The sequence below is a fragment of the Trichechus manatus genome, unplaced genomic scaffold, assembly GCF_000243295.1.
Source record: "Trichechus manatus latirostris isolate Lorelei unplaced genomic scaffold, TriManLat1.0 scaffold00142, whole genome shotgun sequence".
NCBI classification, from domain to species: domain Eukaryota; kingdom Metazoa; phylum Chordata; class Mammalia; order Sirenia; family Trichechidae; genus Trichechus; species Trichechus manatus.
Window position 1 is genome coordinate 3,907,587 of NW_004444078.1, and position 24,392 is coordinate 3,931,978.

The window sequence follows — 24,392 nt, forward strand, 5'->3', positions numbered from 1 at the left end:
TCTTTATGGATTTTTAGCCTTTAAATATGTATTTTTCTATTTCTAAATGGGAAAAATAGAATAGCAAGGAAACGACAAATAACCTTGAATATGTAAATGTAAAAACAACAAACAAACATATTTTAGACCATGCCCCTTGGAACTTCCACCACTAGTTTCATCCTTGATAATAGTTCACATTTCTACACATTTTAACAGGTATAGCATGATGCCAATAGATTTTCCAAACTTGAGCGGGCATTGTGGATTGTATTTGCAGGCACGCAGGCGAATGGGAATGTCTCCAGAGTGCCTATGAGGGGAAGGCAAGGCTATGGCCAGATTGCCTTATGCCCCATTCTTCATTGTTGTTCTGTCGAGCTGTCTCACCACTGTTGGTAGCTTGAACACTGTTGGTAGCTCTCCAGAAGCCTGCTCAGGCCTAGGATGACAGAGATAGCTGAAACGCTTAGGGGTCATACAGAAAATATTTTGAATCAACGCACTTGTGCCCACAGTAATTGGTAAATCTGGGTCCTATCTCCAGGTGACATTGCTTTGGGAACAGTGGCAGGACTTCCAGAATCCTTGGTTGGTGTCATGGATTGAATAGTCCCCCCAAAATACGTATCAATTTGGCTAGGCCATGATTCCCAGTATTATGTGGTTGTCCACCATTTTGTGATCTGATGTGATTTTCCCATGTGTTGTAAATCCTGATTTCTGCCTATGGTTAATGAGGCAAGATTAGGTTATGTTAAAGAGGATTAGGGTGGGATGCAACACCCTTACTCAGGTCACAGCCCTCATCCAATATAAGGGGAGTTTCCCTGGTGTGTGACCTGCATCACCTTTTATCTTGCAAGAGATAAAAGGAGAGAGGCAAGCAGAGAGACGGGAGCTCATACCACCAAGAAAGAAGCTCCAGGAGCTGAGCGTGTTTTTTGGACCTGGGGTCCCTGTACTAAGAAGCTTCTAGAGCAGGGGAAGATTGATGACAATGACTTCTCCCATAGCCAACAGAAAGAGAAAGATTTCCCCTAGGGCTGGCACCCTGAATTCGGACTTCTAACCTTCTAGACTATGAGAGAATAAATTTCTGTTTGTTAAAGTCATCTACATTTGATATTTCTGTTATAGCAGCACTAGCTAACTAAGATAGTTGGAATCCAGTGAACATACTCCTCACCCCCTCTTAATTCTCTTTTCACCCCTACTTGAGTTAGTGTGTGATGTGCTTAATTTTCTGTCTTGGTAGGTCTGAGACCATCAGTAGGAACTGGGTATGAGTGTGTGCATGTGTGTGTGCTTGTGTGTGTGTGTGTGTTTGTGAGAGAGAGAGAGAGGAAAAATAAGGTGAGACTAGCCAGAGGTAGGTGGGTTAAGAATAAGTAAAAACAAACAAACCCAATGCCATCCAGTCAATTCTGACTCATGGCAACCTCATGTGTTACAGAGTAGAACTGATCTCCGTAGCATTTTCTTAGCTGTCATCTTTATGGAAGCAGATCACTAGGCCTTTCTCCCGCAGCACTGCTGGTGAGTTTGCACCCCTGAACTTTCAGTTGGCAGCCAAGTACAAACTGTTTGCGCCACCCAGGGACCTTGTGGTTAAGAGCATGAAATGGTTATTTATGAGGAATTAACCAAGACAATCCTGGCAGATACCCAAATAGGAAATCTGTTCTTTCTTAATCACATCAGTAGCATGCTGGTAAATGTGTAAAAACAAGCTCTTTCTTTTTAAAATCCCTGATTGATAGCTTTTGCTGATTTTCCTGGTGTAAATACTCCCACCATGGCCAATTTCAAGCTATCGCCATGAGGTCACAGAATATGGAGTTGGGAAGAGATGTGCATAATTGGCTCTCATGGGCCAGTGCACATCGGCTCCATCATACCATTGACTCTCCATCCCCTGACAGGTTGCTTGTTTGTTACTGAAGTTACCTGGACAATGTGCTTAAAACTGAGGACATGTGATGAGAGATAGCATGATCATTGGCTAGTACGGAAGATTTCCTGAGAATATCCCTATATCAGTAGTTCTTAATCTGGAGAAATCTTTCCTCTACCCACCCCCAAGGAACATTTGACAATGTCTAAAGACAATTTTGGTTAAAATAACTGTATGTGGAATATTGCTCTTGACATCTAGTAAGTAGAAACCAGGCCTGCTGCCAAATAGGCTGCAATGCATAGGACATCCCCCCTCAACAAAGAATTATTTTGCCCAATATGTTAATAGTATTGAGGTTGAGAAACGCTGCTGTACATTGTGAGCCTTCTGTAGTGTTTAATGGCAATGGAAGCAGGGGGAGAAAAATAGTATGTAGATTGCAATATCACCCTATATTGTGATAGTCATAGCTTTAGTCCGGCTAAGCAGCTCCTAGAAGACTTGGGGCTGGAGGTAAAAGCTATGGGTTGCTCTAATTCAATGTGAGTTATTTTATTGAGTCTTATTAGTGACTTCTAAACTTCTATAAATTCTTGTTTTTAAAGTGTTATCCATTTAGGGAAGAGCAGTTACAAAATGTATCAAGATTGGTTATTCTTGAGACTCTGGTTTACATGGGTAAAGTTCAGAAGCAGAGCAAAAATAAAATTGTGTTTAGATTGAGGCAACAGTTTGTGGTACCTCTTGTCCTTTTATGTTGGCCAAGATATTGCTAGATAGAAGGGTTGGGACATTCATAGGATGAGGGGCAGACCCTCTGAGGAAGATGTGTTCATTTTGTCATAACAAAAGTAGACTTACAAAATGTTTTCTTTAAGAAATCTCTATTCTCTTTGCTGGAATTCTTGAATTCTAATTGTACAAGTCACTTAATCTCTATTGGTCTTAATTTCCTCATCCATAAAATGGGAAATCTACCAGATCTTACCAGCTCTAACATTTTATGATTTCTTTTTTCTTTACTTTTGGCGAGATACTATTAACCAGTAGGGCATAAAGTTCTTGAAGATTCTGAGTCAATTCTTTTCTACTTGTGGACGTTTAATGATTGCCACCTAGTGGCAATCTACAAGTACTTTTTATTGCAGATTGCTGCCTGGGATACTACGAAGTGTCCTGGGAGATGGGAGGGAGTGATGATAAATAAAACACTTACCTTCATATAAAAATTATGCAATTCAGCTCACTTGGAAATATTAACATACATAATTTTTAATGGAGTCCAGAATTATAATTTATGTTTTCAATGTTTATCAGTAAAAATGATCATGGATTGTAGTGTTTTTTTTTACTTTCACTTGTAATCTTGTACATTATGTTCATTTAATTTTGATCATTTTCAAAAGTTTTCCTTCAATAACTGCAATATCAATTTGTATAAGAGTAAGTCATGCAGACTATTTAGAGGAGATGCCATGGAAGTTCTGAAAGGTTCACAAAGTGAACAAAAAGTTAGCTGCCCCCAGAGCAGACTTTGAAACATGATTATTCATCGTAGAAGGCTGCAGAAGGATGCAATCTATTTTGAGGCTAATTTACCCAAACTTCTCTCCATTCTCAGTGACACTAAATGTAGTTTTTATTTTATTTTTGTTTGTTTATGTTTGTTTTGTCTTTGCAAACCTCTTTGGAAGCAGAGATTATGTTTTAACTCACTTCTTGTATATAATACCAAAAACTAAACTCATTGCCACTGAGTTGATTCCAACTCATAGCGACCTTATAGGACAGAGTAGAACTGCCCCATGGGGTTTCCAAGTCTGTAATCTTTACGGAAGCAGACTGCCACATCTTTCTCCTGCGGAGCGACTGGTGGGTTTGAACCACCAACCTTTCAGTTAGCAGCCAAGCACTTCAACCACTGTACCACCAGGGCTCCTTTTATATATAATAATACCTGGTTAAACCAAACCAAAACCAAACTCATTGCCATCAAGTCGATTCCAATTTTTAGCGACCCTATAGGACAGAGTAGAACTGCCCCATAGGTTTCCAAGGCTGCAATCTTCACTACGGAAGCAGACTGCCACATCTTTCTCTCTCAGAGTGGCTGGTGAGTTTGAACCGCCTACCTTTAGGTTAGTGGCCAAGCGCTTAAACCAGTGTGCCACCAGGGCTCCTAATATCTGGTTATCAATTAGTAATTGCACATTTCAAACACATCAAGAGTTTTCCATGAAAGGCTGTTTGACTAGGTCAGATTATTGCTTTGTCCATGTCACCATTGACAATATAAATTTCCAGTTCACACTGTCCACTTTAATATGATCTGGGAGTCCTAGATAGCAGTTAAAGTCAGCCTCTGTCCTGTATAATTAAGAGTGTAATGCATTAGCAGTAGTTTAGTGGAATTGGTATGGTCATAAGGGGTTTCATTTTTAAGGGATGAGAATAATTTTCTAAGAAATCTTTTTTTAAACATATTTTTCAGGTTAAGTTACCTACTTTTATTTGAATAGATGTGTTTGCTTATTGATTTAACACAGTGGTTCAGAATATTTTTAAAAGCTAAAAACACATTTATAAGAATGTTTGAATATATTGAAAGATATTAATTATTAAATTTCTGAATAGTGGTTATGTCACCCTCCCAAAAGCATCACATGTAAACTGCCCCCTCTGCTACCACCTCAGCTTGCCCTAAATCATTCCCTCTGCTTTATCAGCTCGCGTTTCAAGTCCTTACTGTAGGTGTTCTATCTTTAGGTATGAGAAGCTTCTTTTACTATTAAACTCTAATTCACTCACCACTTTTTTTTCTCTATCCCTGCTTCTAATTAGAAAAGTTATATTGTCTTATGATGGCTTCAGGCCTTTCTTTCCTTATAAAGCCCATTAAGAGGCTTCTCGGTTAAAGAGAAAAGCCAAAAAATACTGGTGGGAATGATGAAATTGAGGGGGTGGAGTGTTTCCAGAACTGAGGACGTGGCTATTTTCCCAAGCTGCATTTACAATGTGTGTTGGAGAAGGGTGGGATTTAGCAGCCAGAAATCATTGCTCTTTTCTCTGAAAACCAGAACTTGGCTGGATCACTGCACCTTCCCCTCTATTTCTCATTGATCTGGTCCATCTCTGGAGGTGATAAAGAAAATAAAGTGTGCCAGACATCAAGCAGTAGAATAAAGAGGACTGAAATGTCAAAATATATTTATGCTGAGTGTCTACCATGTATCAGGAACTATGCAAAGAATTAGAAAAATTAGAAATATAAACAAACACAAACCCCACCAAGGGGCCCTCAACCTTTTTTAGGGGCAAGAGGATGAAGTTAAGCAGGCACATGTATAGTAACTGTAATATAACAGACAAGGGAATTTAGAAATTGTTGATTAGAATACTATTGAACAGTAACTCAGTCAAATGAGGAAGCTTATTTTAGAGTATTGAACTGAATACAATTTTATAATTATTCCAAGAAGGCTGATTACTGGGAATTTAGCACTTCAAGGGTAAAATTCTTAACAAGACCATATCCTAATGGTAGAAGCTCTGACCAGTGCTGACATTGACAGCATTGATGTAGTTGATGAAATTACTGTGAAGTGGCTGGATTGCTATTAATTTTTTAAATAATGGCCCCTCCATCTCTATCAAGATGTCTACACTTGTAGCTTTTCTACTAAGTACATATTTGACAATGAGTTCTAATTTCCACTGGCTTGCTTTTCTAGGGTCCCCGTGGTCCTCAGGGAATTGATGGAGAACCAGGTATTCCTGGTCAACCTGGTTCTCCAGGGCCTCCTGGACATCCATCCCACCCAGGACCTGATGGCATAAGCAGGGTGAGTTGCGTGCATTGTTCAATGTCATACTTAGGTAATATATTAAATTATTGATTTATTGTTATGGTTTTAAATGGTGTTAGTTCCGAGGTTAACCCTTAACCTTGAGAGTAGCAAACTGAATGTAAGGCTGCTATGTACAACAATAAAACTATTAAATCCACAAGGAATTGTTAGAAAATTCAAAGTAGCATTTTTTAAAGGGCGACTTCAAATTTATATCTTTCAAAGTCTGTTCTGGACTTCATTAACTTTCTTCTTTCTCCTGTTGATTCTAAAGGACCACTAGCATTGAACTGAAAAGAGAGATATATGCCTGTTCTTCTGCTGTTCTCTAAGCTCAGAATGCTAAGTCTGTGTCATGTCCTCCAAACCAAGTGAGGAGGACACATCCATGGTGATACATATGAAAGAACCATTGAGTTGACCCTTAAAATACTACCTGATTATTTCCTGAATTTGTTTCCGACCTGAGGGAAAATAAAACAAAATATCTTTATATTCCTGCTTCTTTGAATTCATAGAGGCACACATAGGAGATTTTATGAGAGGATTGCATAGCTTAACAAAGGAACATACGGAGCCCTGAAATACAATTTTTTTTGTTTTGTTTTACAATTCATACATTTGTTTCTCAACTGATTGTAGAAAGAATTGCCAATTTATTTTTCAAACAATATAGACATCTTTTTACCACTAAAATCCAGAAATTCATATAACTACTGGAATATCTGTATGAACAATTTTGGTCAATTTGCCTACCAGAGTTTTTCAAATTTCTAAGTGAATATGAAAATCATTTTCAACTCTTGGCACATTCAGAGATTCGTTAAGAGCATTATAAAATTCTTATCAATTTCAAGTTTATTGGCCATGAAAAAAAAAAAGACACATACAAGCTAAACAGTCTGAAATGGAATCTAGACTCTTATTACACATGTCATAAAGGCATCTTTCAGGCTTTGTCCAGATGTTTGGCATGCTTTAAACAGGACAGGACATCAGATAAAGAGATTTAAGCCTAAAATCAATTAGACTGGCTAAGTACTTATCAGAATGATCCATGCTTTTGTCAAGTGTCAGACATTTGACCCATTGAAGCAGATGTTCTGAAGCAACATCGTTATAAAATACTCTGGAGAAGAACGCTTAATCAAAGCACATGCAATGAAAAACAACTCGAATCTTTTCCCTTGCTTTAAAGTCAAAAGTTAAAAATGATTCTCAGAAGAGTTATTTTTTAAGAATCCCAGAATGAATTTAAAACACTACGTTGATGTATCTTTTTTTTACTATGAAAATAATGTCAACACATTGCTTTTACAGCCATTTTCAGCCCAGATGGCTGGGGTGGATGAAAAACTTGGACTTGGGAGTCAAATGGGACTGATGCCTGGCTCTGTGGTAAGCATACATTTTACTGATAACCAAAGTACTCATGGAAGAACTACTATAAAAAGAGAAGTTGAAAGTAGCTAGTCAAGAAATAATATGTGTCTTCTTAAATACATTCATTCATTTATTCATTCATTCAACTTATCAGACACACCATGTACCAGTTGGAAACCCTAATGGTGTAGCGGTTAAGAGCTATGGTTTGCCAACTAAAAGGTCAGCAGTTTGAATCTACCAGACGCTCCTTGGAAACCCTATGGGACAGTTCTACGCTGTTCTATACGGTCGCTGTGGGGTTTATGTACCAGTTAAAACTCCAGTGGTATATGATTAATAACTGTGTAAAGTACTTATTACTATTAATAAAGGATTGTCCATATATTTCATTAATAATTGAAGAGCTGTGATTCACAGAAAGTAAAGAATTGTAAAGCATATAACCACTACCATGACAGTAAAAACTGTGCCATTTTAATTAAAAAAATATAATTATGGTGTTAGAAATAGTGTTTTGCCACAATTTCGAAATAAGAGAAGTCTTGCTATTGCTACTTTTACTATTTTCTACGTTTCTTAACTCTCTGGCTGCCTTATGCCAGCAACTCCAAGGTTTTGTGGTGGGCCCACTGACCATCCCCATCCTCTTTCTAATTTCTTCAACAACCAGAAAAAAAATCTGTCTCTCTTTTTTTTTTTTCTGGGAAAGAACTTTAACTTGGGAATTTGGAGAAATACGATCTCATTGAGTGAATTAACACTTTCCAAACCAAATCTTCCATGCTTTTTTGCTCATAACATAATTTAAACATATCCCAGGTTAATGAAATTTCAGGTAATAGGAAGTGTGGAGTCATACCTTATAGTTAACATCTCCTCTACCCATCCTTAAGGCCAGCACTGTAAGTACCTTAGACATTGTTTGCTTGTATATTTTTAAGTCGTTAGAACTCTGGTGTCATTCAGAGATTATCTTGGGCTATTTTTCTGAAATATGTAAGAATTTTTCATCCATTTGAATTGAAGAGTTCAGATTACATGTTTGTTTTTAAGATTTTTTTAAATAAAGCTTTTATTTTCTTACTGCTAAATAGCTGAAAAATTTGAAAAAAAATTAAATTTTTGCCGTAAGAACAAACTTGGTTTTAATGTAAATAATTTTATTTTTTTAATTGTGACTTTAAAAAATTATATAGACATAAATTAATAAATTTTAAAATTGTGTTTTTGTTTTCTTCCCTTTGGTTACACCCCGTTTAATTTTTTATCATTAAATCGGGAAAGACTATGTGGATACAGTTTCTATACTTTCAGTATATTTTAAGAAAGAAAGAAATAACACATACCTCAGGACTCTAGATAATTTTAAACTGACATTTAACATAATATAGTCATTATTGTTGATGGTTTGATAAACCTTTAGACTCTAATTGCTCATTTGAGCTGTAAAAGAGTTATCTGTCTCGAAGCCGAAGAATTAAATAGGCAGTTTGATAACTACTTTAAGCCTACCAAGACTTTTTTTTTTGGTATATTCTGGTTTAACAGAATTACTCTTTAGGCATGCAAATGTTCTTGTCCCAAAGACACTGGGTGTGTACAGACATATTGTTTATTTCTCTTCATGATACCATGGGTGTGTATAGAAATCATTCCAAGCTTTAATCTTCTTGAATTTAGCTGCATTCCATATGAATACAGATGGAGAATGTCATCATCCTCGAATGTCAAAGCTTTCCTGCTCCAGATTCTAAAGCTGATTCAACATTTTTGAAATGTTTGATCTAATTGTCATGACCACTATGCAATGTTTTCCTCTCATTTGTTTTTAAGGGTCCTGTTGGCCCAAGAGGACCACAAGGTTTACAAGGGCAGCAAGTAAGTCTTTTCATAATTAAATTACATACTGTAGAAAAAAGAAAACACAAGGAAGGGCTGTGTGACACAACTGTTTTTGGATGGCCTTTAAATTGTGTATTGTAGTGCTTACTTTGAATAGGCTGTATTCAATTAATTTTCACTCAGAAATATACGCAGTATTTTTTTTTTTCAAAGTTTCTGTATGGGACTAAATTTTTGTCATCTGATTTCTTTGTGTGACTTCAATATCAATAATTATATGTCTTTGCTACTGAAATAACAGATCTTACATCATGCTGAAATCTCTCTTAATTGGTTATGCACCAACTCTGAGGCTTTGAAATCAGATCAGAGAAGGCCATCAGCACATGGTAGTATTAGCAATAACAGTCAAGGTGATCACCCGTGGAATCTTCAGAAAAGACCATAATACCATACTTTCTTTCTGCATCCTATCAAATGGCAGTAAAATGATGATGTAGACCTATTTTTATTTTTGTAGTTATTTGACAGGCATTAGGAAATAATCTTTTAAAGAAAGAAAAGAATCCTTAGCTCAATCAAGGTTACCATATTGTCATTATGACATGTGTGGAGTTTTACTTCAAGTCATTTTGTATTTCTGCCACTGGTAAATAGAAGAGGTAATAGTTGATGATGATAATGTTGGTGTTGAAGTCGTGATGATGATGATGATGATGATAACTACCATTAAGTGAACACTTACTCTGTGCTAGCACTCTCAGTTTGTTTTCCAGTTTTTTAAATTGTACTTTAGATGAAGGTCTACAGAACAAACTAGTTTCTCATTAAAGTTAGTACACATATTGTTTTATGACATTGGTTAACAAACCCACGACATGTCAACACTCTCCCTTCTCAACCTTGAGTTCCCTATTATCAGCTTTCCTGTACCCTCCTCCCTTCTAGTCTTTGCCACTGGGCTGGTGTGCCCCTTTAGTCTTGCTTTGTTTTATAGGTCTGTCTAATCTTTGACTGAAGGGTGAACCTCAGGAATGACTTCATTACTGAGGTAAAAGGGTGTCCAGGAACCATACTCTTGGGATTTCTCCAGTCTCTGTCAGGCCAGTAAGTCTGGTCTTTTTGTAAGTTAGAATTTTGTTCTACATTTTTCTCCAGCTCTGTCGGGGACCCTCTATTGTGATCCCTGTCAGAGCAGTCAGTGGTGGTAGCCAGGCACCATCTAGTTGTACAGGACTCAGTCTGGTGGAGGCTGTGGTAGATGTGGTCCATTAGTCGTTTGGACTAATCTTTCCCTTGCATCTTTAGTTTTCTTCATTCTTCCTTGCTTCCGAAGGGGTGAGACCAGTGGAGTATCTTCGATGACCACTCACAGGCTTTTAAGAACCCAGATGCTACTCACCAAGGTAGAATGTAGAACATTTTCTTTATAAACTATGCTATGCCAATTTAGCTAGATGTTTGCTGAGACCATGGCACCACAGCCCTCAACCCAGCAATTCGGTCCCTCAGGGAGTGTGGATGTGTCTATGGAGCTTCCATGACATTGCCTTGGTCAAGTTGTGCTGGCTTCCCCAGTATTGTGTACTGTCTTACCCTTTACCGAAGTTACCACTTACCCATTGTCTAGTATTTTTCCATTCCCCCCCGCCCTTCGTAACCCTCACAGATTGTCTCTTTTTGTGTGTAAACCTTTAATGAGTTTTTGTAGTAGTGGTCTTATACAATATGTGTCCTTTTGTGATTGACTTATTTCACTCAGCATAATGCCCTCCAGATTCATCCATGTTATGAGATGCTTTGCAGATTCATCATTGTTCTTTATCGTTGCATAGTACTCCATTGTGTGTATGTTCCATAGTTTGTTTATCCATTCATTTGTTGATGGGCATCTAGGTTTTTTCCATCTTTTTGCTATTGGGAACAATGCTGCAATGAACGTGGGTGTGCATATATCTATTCATGTGATGACTTTTATTTCTCTAGGATATATTCCTAGGAGTGGGATTGCTGGATCATATGGTATTTCTATTTCTAGTTTTCTAAGGAAAGGCCATATCATTTTCCAAAAACAGTTGTATTATCCTGCATCCCAACCAGCAGTGCATAAGAGTTTTGATTTCCCTGAAGCCTCTCCAACATTTGTTATTTCCTGTTTTTTTGATTCATGCCAGTAATGCTGGAGTGAGATGGTATCTCATTGTGGTTTTGATTTGCATTCTTCTAATGGCTAGTGATTGTGAATATTTCCTCAAGTGTCTGTTGGCCACTTGAATGTCTTCTTTGGTGAAGTGTCTGTTCATTTCCCTTGCCCATTTTTTAATTGGATTATTTGTCTTTTTGTTGTAGAGGTGTTGGAATTTCCTGTAGATTTTAGAGATTAGAATTTGCCTGATTTGTAATAGCCAAAATTTTTTTCCCAGTCTGTAAGCTCTGTTTTTACTCTTTTGGTGAGGTCTTTTGATGAGCATAAGTATTTGATTTTTAGAAGATCCCAGTTATCTAGGCTATCTTCTGGAGTTTGTGTGTTTTTAGTTATGGTTTGTATCCCGTTAATTCTGTGTATTAGGGCCGCTAGTGTTGATCCTATTTTTTCTTCTATGAACTTTATACTTTTAGGCTTTATATTTAGGTCTTTGATCAATTAGTTTTTGTGTATGATGTGAGGTATGGGTCCTGTTTCAGGTTTTTGCACATGGACATCCAATTTTACCAGCACCATTTGTCAAAAAGACTGTCTTTTCCCCATTTGATGGATTTTGGGCCCTTGTCGAAGATCAGGTGACCATAGGTGGGTGGATTTACATCTTGGTTCTTAATTATGTTCCCTTGGTCAATGTAACTTTCATTGTAGCAGTACGAGGCTGTTTTGACTACCATAACTGTATAGTATGTTTTGAGGTCAGGTAGTGCGAGTCCTCCTACTTTATTCTTCTTCTTCAATAGTTCTTTACTTATCCGGGGCTTCTTCCCTTTACGTGTAAAGTTAACGATTAGTTTTTCCATCTCTTTAAAGAATGTTGTTGGTATTTGAATCGGGATTGCATTGTATTTGTAAATTGCCTTGGGTAGATTGTTATTTTCACAGTGTTGACTCTACCTATCCCTGAGCATGGTATGTTTTTCCATTTATGTAGATCTCTTTTGGTTTCTTGCAGTAGAGTTTTGTAGTTTTCTTTGTATAGGTCTTTTACATCTCTGGTTAGATTTATTCATAAGTATTTTATTTTTTTAGGGACTGTTATAAATGATATTGTTTTCCTGATTTCCTTTCATTGTTCTCTTTATTGGTGTGTAGGAATCCAACTGATTTTTGTATGTTTATCTTGTATCCTGCTACTCTGCTGAATCTTTCTGCTAGTTCCAGTAGTTTTCTCATGGAGTCTTTAGGGTTTTCTATGTATAGTATCATATCATCCACAAATAGGGACAGTTTAACTTCTTCATTACAAATTTGAATGCCCTTGATTTCTCTATCTTGCCTTATTGCTCTAGCTAGGACTTCCAGGACAATATTAAATAGGAGTGGTGATAAAGGGCATCCTTGTTTTGTCCCTGTTCTCAAGGGAAATGTTTTCAGCCTGTCTCCATTAAGAATGATGTCGGTTTTGCATATGCCCTTTATTATGTTGAAGAAATTTCCCTTCTATACCTATTTTACTGAGAGCTTTTATCAAGAATGGGTGTTGGACTTTGTTGAATGGCTTTTCTGGCAATTGAGATGATCATGTGATTCTTTTCTTTCCTTTTATGTATGTGGTAGATTACATTGATTGATTTTCTGATGATGAACCATCCTTGCTTACCAGGTATGAATCCTACTTGGTTGTGGTGTATTATTTTTTTTATACGAGGCTGAATTCTATCGGCTAGAATTTTGTTGAGAATTTTTACATCTATATTCATGAGAGATATTGGTCTGTGATTTTCTTTTTTTGTGATATCTTTGCCTGGTTTTGGTATCAGGGTTATGCTGGCTTCATAGAATGCATTTGGAAGTATTGCTTCCTTTTCTATGTTCTGAAATAATTTGAGTAGTACTGGTGTAAGCTCTTCTCTGAATGTTTGGTAGAATTCTCCAGTGAAGCCATCTGGCCGGGGCTTTTTTTTTGTTGGGAGGTTTTTTTTTTTTTTTTAATTACCTTTTCAGTCTCTTCTCTTGTTATGGATTTGTTCAGATTTTCAACATCACTTTGTGTTAGCTTGGGTAGGTAGTGTGCTTCTAAAAATTTGTCCATTTCCTCTAGGTTTTCAAATTTGTTGGAGTATAGTTTTTCATAATACTCTGTTGTAATCCTTTTTATTTCAGTTGGGTCTGTTGTAATGTCCCCCATTTCATTTCTCATTTGGGTTATTTGCATCCTCTCCTGTTTTTCTCTTGTCAGTTTGGCCAGTGGTTTGTCAATTTTGTTGATCCTTTCAAAGAATCAACTTTTGGTTTTGTTGTTTCTTTCTTTTTTTTTTTTCTCTATGTCATTTATTTCTGCTCTGATCTTTATTATTTCCTTTCTTCTAGTGGCTGTGGGCTTCTCTTGCTGCTCTCTTTCTATTTGTTCAAGTTGTGTAGCTAATATTTTAATTTTATCCCTTTCTTCTTTTATATATGTGTGCATCTATTGCTATAAATTGACCTCTGAGGACTGCCTGGTGTGGTTTTGGTATGGTGTTTTTTCATTCTCATTTGATTCTAGGAATTTTTTGATTCTATCTCTGATTTCTTCTATTAACCAGTGGTTATTAAGCAGGGTGTTATTCAGTCTCCACGTAATTGATTTTTTTTCCTTCCTCTTCCTGTTGTTAATTTCTACCTTGATGGCATTGTGGTCAGAGAAGATACTTTGTATTATCTCAGTGTTTTGGATTTTGTTGAGGGTTGGTCTATGACCTAATATGTGGTCTATTGTGGTGAACGTTCCATGTGCATTGGAAAAGAATGTGTACTTTGCAGCCATTGGGTGGAGTGGTGGAGTGTTCTATATGTCTATGAGGGCAAGTTGTTTGATTGTGCCCTTTATTAGCTCTTCTGTATCTTTGCTGAGTTTCTTCCTAGATGTTCTGTCCGTTACTGAGATTGGTGTGTTAAAGTCTCCTACTATTATTGTGGAGCTGTCAGTTTCTCTTTTCAGTGCTGTTAAAGTTTGTTTTATGTATTTTGGAGCCCTGTCATTGGATGCGTAGATGTTTATCATGGTTATATCTTCATGATGGATTGTTCCTTTAATCAGTATATATTGTCCTTCTTTGTCTTTTATGCTGGATTTTGTTTTGAAGTCTATTTCATCTGAGATTTGTGTTGCCACTCCTGCTATTTTTTGGTAGATAGTCACTTGATATATTTTTTTCCATCTGTTGATTTTTTAATAAATTTACATCTTTGTTTCTAAGGTGTGTCTCTTGTAGACAGCATATTGATGGATCCTTTTTTTTTTTTTTTTTTTCCATTCTGTCACTGTCTCTCTCTTTATGGGTGCATCTAAGCCATTTACATTCAGTGTGATTATTGATAGGTGTGAGTTTATTGTTGTCATTATCTAGTGCTTTTTTTTGGTAGTGCCAACATTTTCTTTGTTCCTCTTACTCTCCTGTGTAGAATTCCTTTTGTTTGTCTATTTTTTTTTCATTTCTTTTGTTTTTGTTTTACTGAGATTTTATGCTTTTCTTCTTTATTTTGATGAGTAGGTTTGTTAACTTTCTTTGTGGTTACTTTGAAATTTACCCTTATCTTCCTAGGTTTGAACCAGTCTATTATTACTTGGTATCGGCTTGCCATCCTCTACATTAGAAAGTTCTATATCTACACCGTTTATTTCCTGTTTGATTTTTCTGATGTTGTTGTCATTTGCATATTAACCTGCCTGGTCCCCTGTCATAGTTCTTTTGGTTTTGGATAGTCCTTGAGAGTTCATTTCCCAGGTTTGTATCTGGCTGGTACAATCTTGCATCCTAGATTCAGGCTGTGATCTGATATTGTTTGTTCTCAGATCGAAGGACTCCCTGTAATAATTCTTATAAGTTTGGTTTAGTTTTTACATATTCTCTTAATTTCTGTTTATCTGGAAATGTCCTAATTTCACCATCATATTTGAATGAGAGTTTTTCAGGATATATGATTCTTGGTTAGCAATTTTTTTTTTCAAGGTTTTATATATGTCATCCCATTGCCTTCTTGCCTGCACAGTTTCTACTGAATAATCAGAGCTTAGCCTTATTGTTTCCCCTCTGTATGTGACTTTTTATTTTTCTCGAGCTGCTCTCAGGATTCTTTCTTGTCTTTGGCTTTAGTGATTGTGATTATGATAAACCTTGGTGATTTTCTTTTGGGTCTATGCTATATGGCGTTTATTTAGCTTCTTGGATGGTCAGCTTTTCATCTTTCATGATATTAGGGAATTTTTCTTTCAGAAATTCTTCAGTGATCCTGTCTGTGTTTTCTGTTTTCTCCCTCTGTTCTGGAACTCCAATCACTCTCAAATTTTTGCTTTTGATTTTATCCCACATCATTCTCAGGGTTTCTTCATTTTCCTTTGTTCTTTTTTCTGATTTTTCCTCAAAGTTGTGTACAAGTGTTTGTCTTCTATTTCACTTTATCCTGTCTTCCATTGTTTCAAACCTGCTCCTCAGCCCTTTCATGACACTGTCCATTTTTAAAATCTTGTTTATTTTTTGGATTTCTAATTGTTGTTTTTGTATGATTTCTAGTTGTGAATTTATTGTGCCATTTTGTTCCTGTATTATTTTCCTGAATTCTTCCATTTTTTTGTCTGTATTTTCTATGGATTTGTCTGCCTTTTCCGTGAATTTTTCTATTTTTTCCTCATTTTTGTTTGATTTTTGCTTCAACTCTTGGATAGCTCTGAAAGTTAGAGATTTGAATTCCCTATAAGGTAGTTCTAGTGCATTTTCTTCTACTGGAAAGTCATCTGGTGTTTTATTTTGGATGCCTACTGGAACCATCCTGTCTTGTTTTTTTAAATATGTTGTGATTTTGTCTGCTGTCTTTGGGATTTCCATAGTTATTTTCTTCATTTATTGATTGTAAATTTGTTTGTTTCATCCTGCTTTTTTGTTTTGTTTGGTTATGTCTGAACAGGCAGGCTGTGTGGTCTTTGTTGTTTGCTCATCTGTTAGCACAATACTTTTCACCTCCTTGTCCAATGGCCAGTCGCTCAGCTATGGTGCAGCAGGGCAGATCCAGCTGAAGGGGATGGGCTGGGATGGGTTGTTTGTGGCATGTACTAGGGCCAACAGGGCTGGCCGGGGATCAGTGCAGGGCAGGCTCCAGTAGGCCATACCTGTTCTGCTCAGGGGTGTGATGCTCAACGCATGGTGCAGATAGGCAGGAAGGGAGGGGAGGTTGTGATGTGTGGTGCTAACACGGGTATGGGAAAGAACAGAGAGAGCAGAGAGAAATGGGAGCCAAAAACAAACAAGAACAAACAAACACACACACACAAAGAGTGCTAAGGGAGCTTGCCATTGGAGTGGAGAGATGAGAAATGGAGAAAAACACAAAGAAAAAAAAAGAAAAAATAAATAAAATAAATAAAAATTAGAAAGAAAAGAAAAGTCCGGAGGCTCCCACCACTGCAGCTGTGAAGACTGGGAAAGTGGCTCCTAGGATGAGAAGTACAGCCTGGCTAAAAGGGGAAAAGGTGTCACACAGTGCCAGTTCAGGAGACAGGAAAAGAAGGTAAGCATAGGAAGATGAGAAACTGATAAATAAATAAGGAAAGACAAAAAGGAAAATAAGAGGAAAAAAAAAAGAAATGTTCCCTGGGATCCCACTGGCATGGCTGCGCAGACCGGGGAAGTGGCTCCCAAGCTGGGCAGTATAGCCTGGCTAGAAGGGGCTCCCAAGCCACGAAAAGAAAAAGAAAACAAACCAACAACACAAAACAGAACAGAACAAAACAAAATAAAAAAAAGAAAGAAAAAGCCCTGGGGATCCCACCAGTGTGGCGGCGCAGGCTGTCAAAGCAGTTCCCCAGCCTAGTGGCACTTGCCTTTCAAGAAGCAAAGCTGGCAACAGAGCCAGGTGTTCGAGAGAAAGGAGGAGGAGATTGTGAGAGGCAAGGAAGAAACCAAAAGAATCAGAAAAAAGCAACACCAGCAACAAACAAATGGCACTTGTGGACCTGGCCAGTGTGGGCAGGGCGAATCCATGCGGCATGGGGCTGAAGCCTGTGTCTCCTGGCCAAGAGACTACAGCCAGTGGGAAGCGGCAGAGACCAAGTGGGAGGAAGAAGGATGTGGGGTGGGAAAGCATATATTGCTGGTTACCAGATGCTCTGTTTCCTTCTGGGAGCTCTGTGAAGCTGCTTTCCCGTACTCCCTGTTGGCCTGATCTCTGACAGGAGTCCAAGATGACAGATCTGTGCTGTGTTAGCTGATAAGGGACTTCTGCAAGTATCTCTCCTCTCTCTCCATTATCTGTCAGTTTCTTATTCCATTCAGTGCTTGGCTGAGTTCTTTATCTCTTCATTAGATGCTTAGGGTTCCAGGATTGATGTTCATCTCTGTTTCACTTAGTTTTTTGGGTCTTTACTGTGGAGGGACAGCATGGTGCTTCTGTCTGTAGTGCCATGTTGGCTCTGCCCCTCATTAGCTTCTTGAATATTAATAACAGCTTTATGAGTTAGTTACCCTGGGTGGCACAAATGGTCAAGTGCTCAATACTAGCAGAAATGTTAGTGGTTCAAACTCACCCAGAAGCACTTTGGAAGACAGGGATGACAATCTTGTTCTGAAAGATCACTGCCTTGAAAACCCTATGGAAAAGTTCTACTCTGAACACATGGGGTCATCAGAAGTCAGAATCAACTCAAAGGCAACTGACAACAACAACCATTATACAGATTATGAAACAGATACAGAGAAGTAAAGTAATTTGACCAAGGTCACACATCTGGAAAATGGCAGATCCAGCAGGCTGAACAACCATATTATACTGTTCTGTTTTGCTTTGATTTGTATACATAATTTATATACATATAATATATAACTTGTTCTCAATTTTAGGGTGGTGTTGGCCCTACAGGACCTCCTGGTGAACCTGGTGATCCTGGACCAATGGTAATGTCAAGTAAGCATGTAGTCCCAGTTACAATATAGGCATTAAAATGATGTTGTGAATTTATTTTCCCAGATCTCCCCTTAATGAAGCAAGAAATTACAGTCCAGTTTACAAACTGTGTATTATGGACTATACTTAAGCTCTGTGTTCCTGATGGCAGAGTATTTAAATTCAAATCCTTTACATATGATCAGTCAATAGCACTGAAATGTTTGCAATTGTGAAATTAAACTCCCCCCTCTCCCTGTGGAGCACATGATCTGAGAGCTAAGACTTAAAATTCAGAATATCAGTAAAACATTTCTCTCTGATATTTTTCATTTGTCTCCACGATCTTTTGGATTATAACACTGGCAAGTAGAGGTAAATATAGGTAAACATTCTTTGTTTCCTTTGTTTATTAGGGTCCAGTTGGTACACGTGGACCAGAGGGCCCTTCTGGGAAGCCTGGTGAAGATGTAAGCTGCCTTTCTTCGTTTTGCTTTTGAGTTTTGAAGAGACTAAGGAGTGTTAACATGAATATTCTTTGTTGATTCCCATTTCATTTTTCCCACCCTTTTAGTTTCCGTTAAACTCAGTCTAAGTTGGAGAACTCAGAATAGAATTTTTAAAAAAATCTGAAAGTGCGGTTAATTTTGATAGTATTACATTATTAGGCACTGTTTCTTTTCCTGCATTCCCCAGGTTTTTTATTATGATTTCTCCACGAGATACTAGAATTGTTGTCACAGTTGCTACAACCTTTGCTGGTGGAGCTGCTGAAGTGATCTTAAAGAAAAATGCATTGCTCTTGTTGCAGTACATCATTCTGAAGTCTTCATTTAATGGAAAGTTTTAAATGTGTTAGTAGTATAGTGCCAATACGGCTTCCAGATTTTAAAATTAAAAATGTGTTATCAGAGGAAAGGTTGGAACAGCAAATTTGCTTTTCTGGATTCTTTTCTTAGTTGTACCACAGATGAGGTTAAGATCACGGGGAGGCTATTAATTTATGTGTGATACTAAAATCAAATAAATATTTTCTTTTGTATGTCATGAGATTTATTTAATCAGATTATGTTAAATTTGCTGATAGAGAAAATATGTTAGGTAATTCTTGAATTTTTTTTTTTTCACACAAGAAAAGAAACGGCTAATAGTATTTCGATTTACTACCACACATTTAGAAACCCTGGTGGCATAGTGGTTAAGAGCTACGGCTGCTAACCAAAAGGTCGGCAGTTTGAATCCATCAGGTGCTCCTTGGAGACCCTATGGGGGAGTTCTGCTCTGTCCTATAGGGCCGCTATGAGTTGCAATCGACTTGACAGCAACGGATTTGGTTGGGTTTTACCATACATTTAAGTAGAATTTTATAGCATACGTGTGTGTACATTCTGATGTTCATAAAATGGTGAGCTAGGTAAGACCAGTGTAATTTATATCCATTTCTTCTGGATAAATTAATGAAATCTCTGCAATTTGACTTGTTATAATGGATTGTCATCAGGAGTAGAGCTCAATTTTTTATGCTATTTAGAGCATTAGACAGGGACTTTCTAAAGATCTTTTATTTGCAAATCGCTTGTAATCTAGTCTCAAAGGAAAACATTTTAATCCTTTTTTGCCCCTCTTATTTTTTTCCATAAAGGGTGAAGCTGGTAGAAATGGAAATCCTGGTGAAGTGGGATTTACCGGATCTCCAGTAAGTTTATACTTATCGATATAACAACATAAAGACAGTTAAAAGAAAAAGAGAGAGAGAGAGAACATTAAAACTAACCTGTAGTGCATTGTATGCACATATGTATTAGATGCTGTCCCTGAGAAATGTTCCCTTCTGCCATTGTGAAACAGTACATTTCCTCAGAGTGATTGTTGATTTCCAATTGCCTGCCTTGCATTGACACCATATGACTAACCCTCCGAGAGGTAACCTAACATGGGTACTCTCCAAACTGAACCTTGAATTTTCAGATAAGTCATTATTTATGACCTATTTATATTTTACATCTCAATCCTGCTTTTCATTTTTAATCTTTTCAATATTTCTATTTAAATTGTCCCACATATCTAAAACAATAGCTTGAAGAGGATTTGTTGACATGTGTTTTATAAGTCAGGGTCAATAAATTGTGGAAAGGATGCCTCACTGGCTGCTCCCTAAGCCCTAGTGTTGGCTGAAATTCCTGGTTGATGTTCTGGGCCCTAAAATCTAATGACAGGATACACAGATTGCCAGCCCTCTCACACAGCTGTTTTCTTCCTTCTCTGCTCACTACAGGGACAGTTCCCTGGCAACCCAGTCTCCCACAATTCAGGACGTGGCCACTTCGCTACACTTGGAACCCACCTTTCTGTCTTCACGCACACTGCATTGATAGGCACTCTCCTAGGATATACCACACAGGCCATGGGGAAAATTAGAGAACAATAAGCAAGAAAACAGCCTCCTCTAACACTCCTACGCTTAAGATTTCTCCTTGTCCAACAGACCCTAAACTGACTTGATCTCCTACTTATTTCCTGCAATTTCCTAATGTTTTTGCTGCTCAATATGACCAATGGTACTACGTTACTCTGTTTACTTTCTGAAAATTGATGAGGTTCAACGCTAGGATATTTTTTTCAACAAATGAATGCTGATCTTTTGAGGGGATTTACAGGGCTGTAAGGATTATTTGGTTACAAATATTAAACCAATCCCCCAGTTCCTTGCTCTCTCCCTCTTTTCTTTCCTCCCCCATCAGCCTGGGAAGTAAGTGCAGACAAGGGCAGGAGGTTGTTATTTGCACAAGTGTCGATTTCAACCAATCCAGGCCAGAACCTCCCATTGGGCTGCACGTTGTTTCCGTGGGGATGAAACGTGCCTTGCTAGCAGATCACAGATGTACTCTGCAAGCGCATGCAACAACTTGTGACTGCGGTGTGATGACAGTCTTGGGTTAGCAGAATGAGAATTTTTATGAGCACTACTACATCTGGTTCATTTTCTTCTTGTATCAGGGATATGTAATCACATGAGAATTTCCCTTGCAGATCATAACAAACTGAAATGTTAAGTCATTATTTGAAATAACATAGTGCAGTAATTCCCTTATAAGCTTCGAGGGTGTGTTCGAGTTGAGTTTCCTGCTTAGGATGGAGGGGAAGCAAACCTCAATAAAGGGGGGTATTCCAATGGAAACACTTAGAGGGAGGTCTTGAAGAGAAAGAATTCCTAAGCAAGCCTGTGTAAAAAGAATTAGCAGAACTTCATTTTTTCAGAGAGCATGGTTTGATGCTTCCTTACTGTGGAACTCCCCAAAACACCAAAGAAACATTTCCTCTTCAAGAGGGCATGGAGGAATGATTGCCTTGCTTTTATCGTATGAAGCTCATTTATTGAGTTGTGTATTAATTCATTCAGTAAACAGTAAATGAACTCTATGATGTGCAGAGCAGATAGGTTTTGCCTTTCAAGATTGTGGTAGTACAAGAAAAGTCCCTTATGAAAAGTTTAAGTAAAATGCTACGAGAGTTTAGAGAAAAGTTAAATTGTTTCTTTATCTGGTTGTTTATCTGATTATTATTCATTAAATGTCCACTAAACGTCAGGCATACAGCTAAGTGCCCGTATACACAGATTAATATAATACATCAATCTATGCTATCAAGGAACTCACAATCTACTAGTTGCAGCAGTAATGGGAATTCATTTCAAAACCAAATTAATGTAGGAAAAGAGAATAAGCAAACAATTAAATCGCTAGTTCCTTATCTATTCTAAGAGAGTATGAAGAATAAATTTCAAGCATCATTGAGAAATAGTGGTACCATTTGGATTTGATTTCTGTTGTCTTTTTTTGGTTGTGCTTAGGCTGAAGAAGCATAAAATCAGAAATTAAGAAATTATTGACCTAAAAAACCAAGCCATACTCTCGGTATTTCTTGAGTTTCCTATCTGTTGAATATTTTAGTTCCTTATTTAGTTTAAAAAAAAATCATAAATTGACAAAGCTGCTCTAGAATATCTCATTTAAAAAATATTTTCCAGATCACAATTTAATGCTATTCTTTCAATTGTATCCTACCACCAATATTTAGAAGTTAAGGGAAAAAAAATCAAAAATTGGTTTGCCACAAATGCATTTACTCTTCTACCAAATATAAAGTAACAATATAAAGGAGAGGCAATATATTTTTTCCTTAGGTTCATCTATTGATTTTTTTCTTCTATCTTGACCTAGTTGATTCAAATACTGGACATGTGGATTTGTGTTACTTTGTTTCTTTTTTTTTCCTTGCTACTAGTTATTAATACAGTGATATCATTTGAAAATTTAAAAATGTCATCAAATCAGTACTTGGCATGAATGCACTTTTCTATGTAAGTTAAATTTCCATTTCTAACAATGTGTCTAGTTTGCTAATTTTTCAATACCTTGTTATATTTTGATAAACAAAAGTATGCTTTACTGTTATATCCTCTTCTTTAGTATGTTGGTGAAAACTATGTCTTGGTATCTTTTGAAAAATAAGAAGTACACTAAGAAACTTCCTATTCTTATTCATGATTCTGAAATGCTTTATCTATTTTTTCTCCCCATCCAGGGAGCTCGAGGCTTTCCTGGGGCTCCTGGTCTTCCAGGCCTGAAGGGTCACCGAGTAAGTTCAATCCATCATAATCCTCTCAGATACTGTGGTTTACTGAGTAGGGTCTGGGAAGAACTTGCTTCAGAATCTTTAGATATCCATTTTCTATTTGTTTGTAACTGGCTGTGGTTGTAGGATTCATCAGTGGTTACTGAAATCACAACGCTTTTTCACTTTTCCTTTTAATTTGATTTGATTTGATAAACAAATATATTTTGAGTTCTTATTATGTACCGGACACTGTGACATGAAAGAGGATACAGTGATGAACAAGAAACCATCCATGGCCTGAGGCTGCAGGCTAATAAAAGATACAGTTAAGAAAACAGACAATTACTATATAGTGGAATAAGTAACATGGTATTTATAAGTAGAGAGTGCCCTAGATCACAGGAGGGCAGTCAACCAAGACTTGGAAAGCCATAGAATGCCTCTCCGTTTCTAATTCGAAATAATTAATATATAACTATTACATATTATATACAAACTACATTTATATAAATATAATATATCAATATATAGAAGAAAACATGGCTGATATTCAGCCAGGATACACTGGCTGTCCTTTGTTTTGAAAAGTTAAGCTTCTGACTAAAATGCTTGCTGCTGTACTAATTATTAAATATTTTGAACATCACCCCTAGATATAACTCATATCTTATACCTACATAAACTATACAACTATTTGTTTTCACCAAAGCAACTGTGGTTTTTAAATTTGTGGCTATAGATTAAATTTCTACGAAGTTACCAATATCTGAAAGGTGAGAACATTGAAAGCTAAAGGTATTATGAAATTTTATTAATTTAAATATTATAAATTATTGGTGAAGGGTAAGACAGTACACAATACTGGGGAAGCCAGCACAGCTTGTACAAGGAAAGGTCATGGAAGCTCCATGGACATATCCAGACTCCCTGAGGGACTGAATTGCTGGGCGGAGGGCTGTGGGGACCATGGTCTCAGGGAACATCTAGCTCAATTAACATAACATAATTTATAAAGACAATGTTCTACATTCTACCTTGGTGAGTAGCGTCTAGGGTCTTAAAAGCCTGTGAGCAGCCATCTAAGATACTCCACTGGTCTCACCCCTTTCGGAGCAAGGGAGAATGAAGAGAACAGGATACAAGGAAAAGATTAGTCCAGAGGACTAATGGACCACATCTACCATGGCCTCCACCAGACTAAGTCCAGTACAATTAGATGGGGCCCAGCTACCACCACAGACTGCTCTGACCAGGATCACAATAGAGGGTCCTGGACAGAGCTGCAAAAGGATGTAGAACAAAATTCTAACTCACCAAAAAAAGACCAGATTTACTGGCCTGACTGGAGAAACCTTGAGAGTATGGCCCCCAGACACCCTTTTAACTCAGTGGTGAAGTCACTCCCGAAGTTCACAGTTCAGCCAGGGATTGGACAGCCTCATAAAAAGAAACGGGACTAATGAGGCACAGCAGTCCAGGGACGAGGACTCGTAGACAGGAGGGGACAAGAAAGCTGGTGATAGGGAACCCAAAGTTGAGAAGGGACAGTGTTGACATATGTGGGGTTCTTAACCATTGTCGTAGGGCAATATGTCTATTAACTGTTTAAGGAGAAACTATTTGTTCTGCAAACCTTTATCTAAGGTTAAAAAAAAAAAAAGAATTATCTATGGGAGATCAAATTGACAACAGCAACTCAAAAGGTTTGATGGGAAGCCTAGGGGGCAGTGAGTTGAAGATAATGGTGATGGAGTAATTT

General features: G+C 37.4%; 1 protein-coding gene across 1 annotated transcript in view; it reads left to right on the forward strand.

Moving 5' to 3' along the window:
- COL5A2 (collagen type V alpha 2 chain) overlaps positions 1-24,392 on the forward strand; it is a 167,043-nt gene that overhangs the window by 88,451 nt on the left and 54,200 nt on the right. Inside the window, exons 7-13 of the mRNA XM_004385591.2 lie at positions 5,611-5,721; positions 7,048-7,125; positions 8,947-8,991; positions 17,974-18,027; positions 18,433-18,486; positions 19,659-19,712; positions 22,601-22,654. Of these exons, the coding sequence (XP_004385648.1) occupies positions 5,611-5,721; positions 7,048-7,125; positions 8,947-8,991; positions 17,974-18,027; positions 18,433-18,486; positions 19,659-19,712; positions 22,601-22,654 (450 nt within the window). The remainder of the gene's footprint in view (positions 1-5,610; positions 5,722-7,047; positions 7,126-8,946; positions 8,992-17,973; positions 18,028-18,432; positions 18,487-19,658; positions 19,713-22,600; positions 22,655-24,392) is intronic.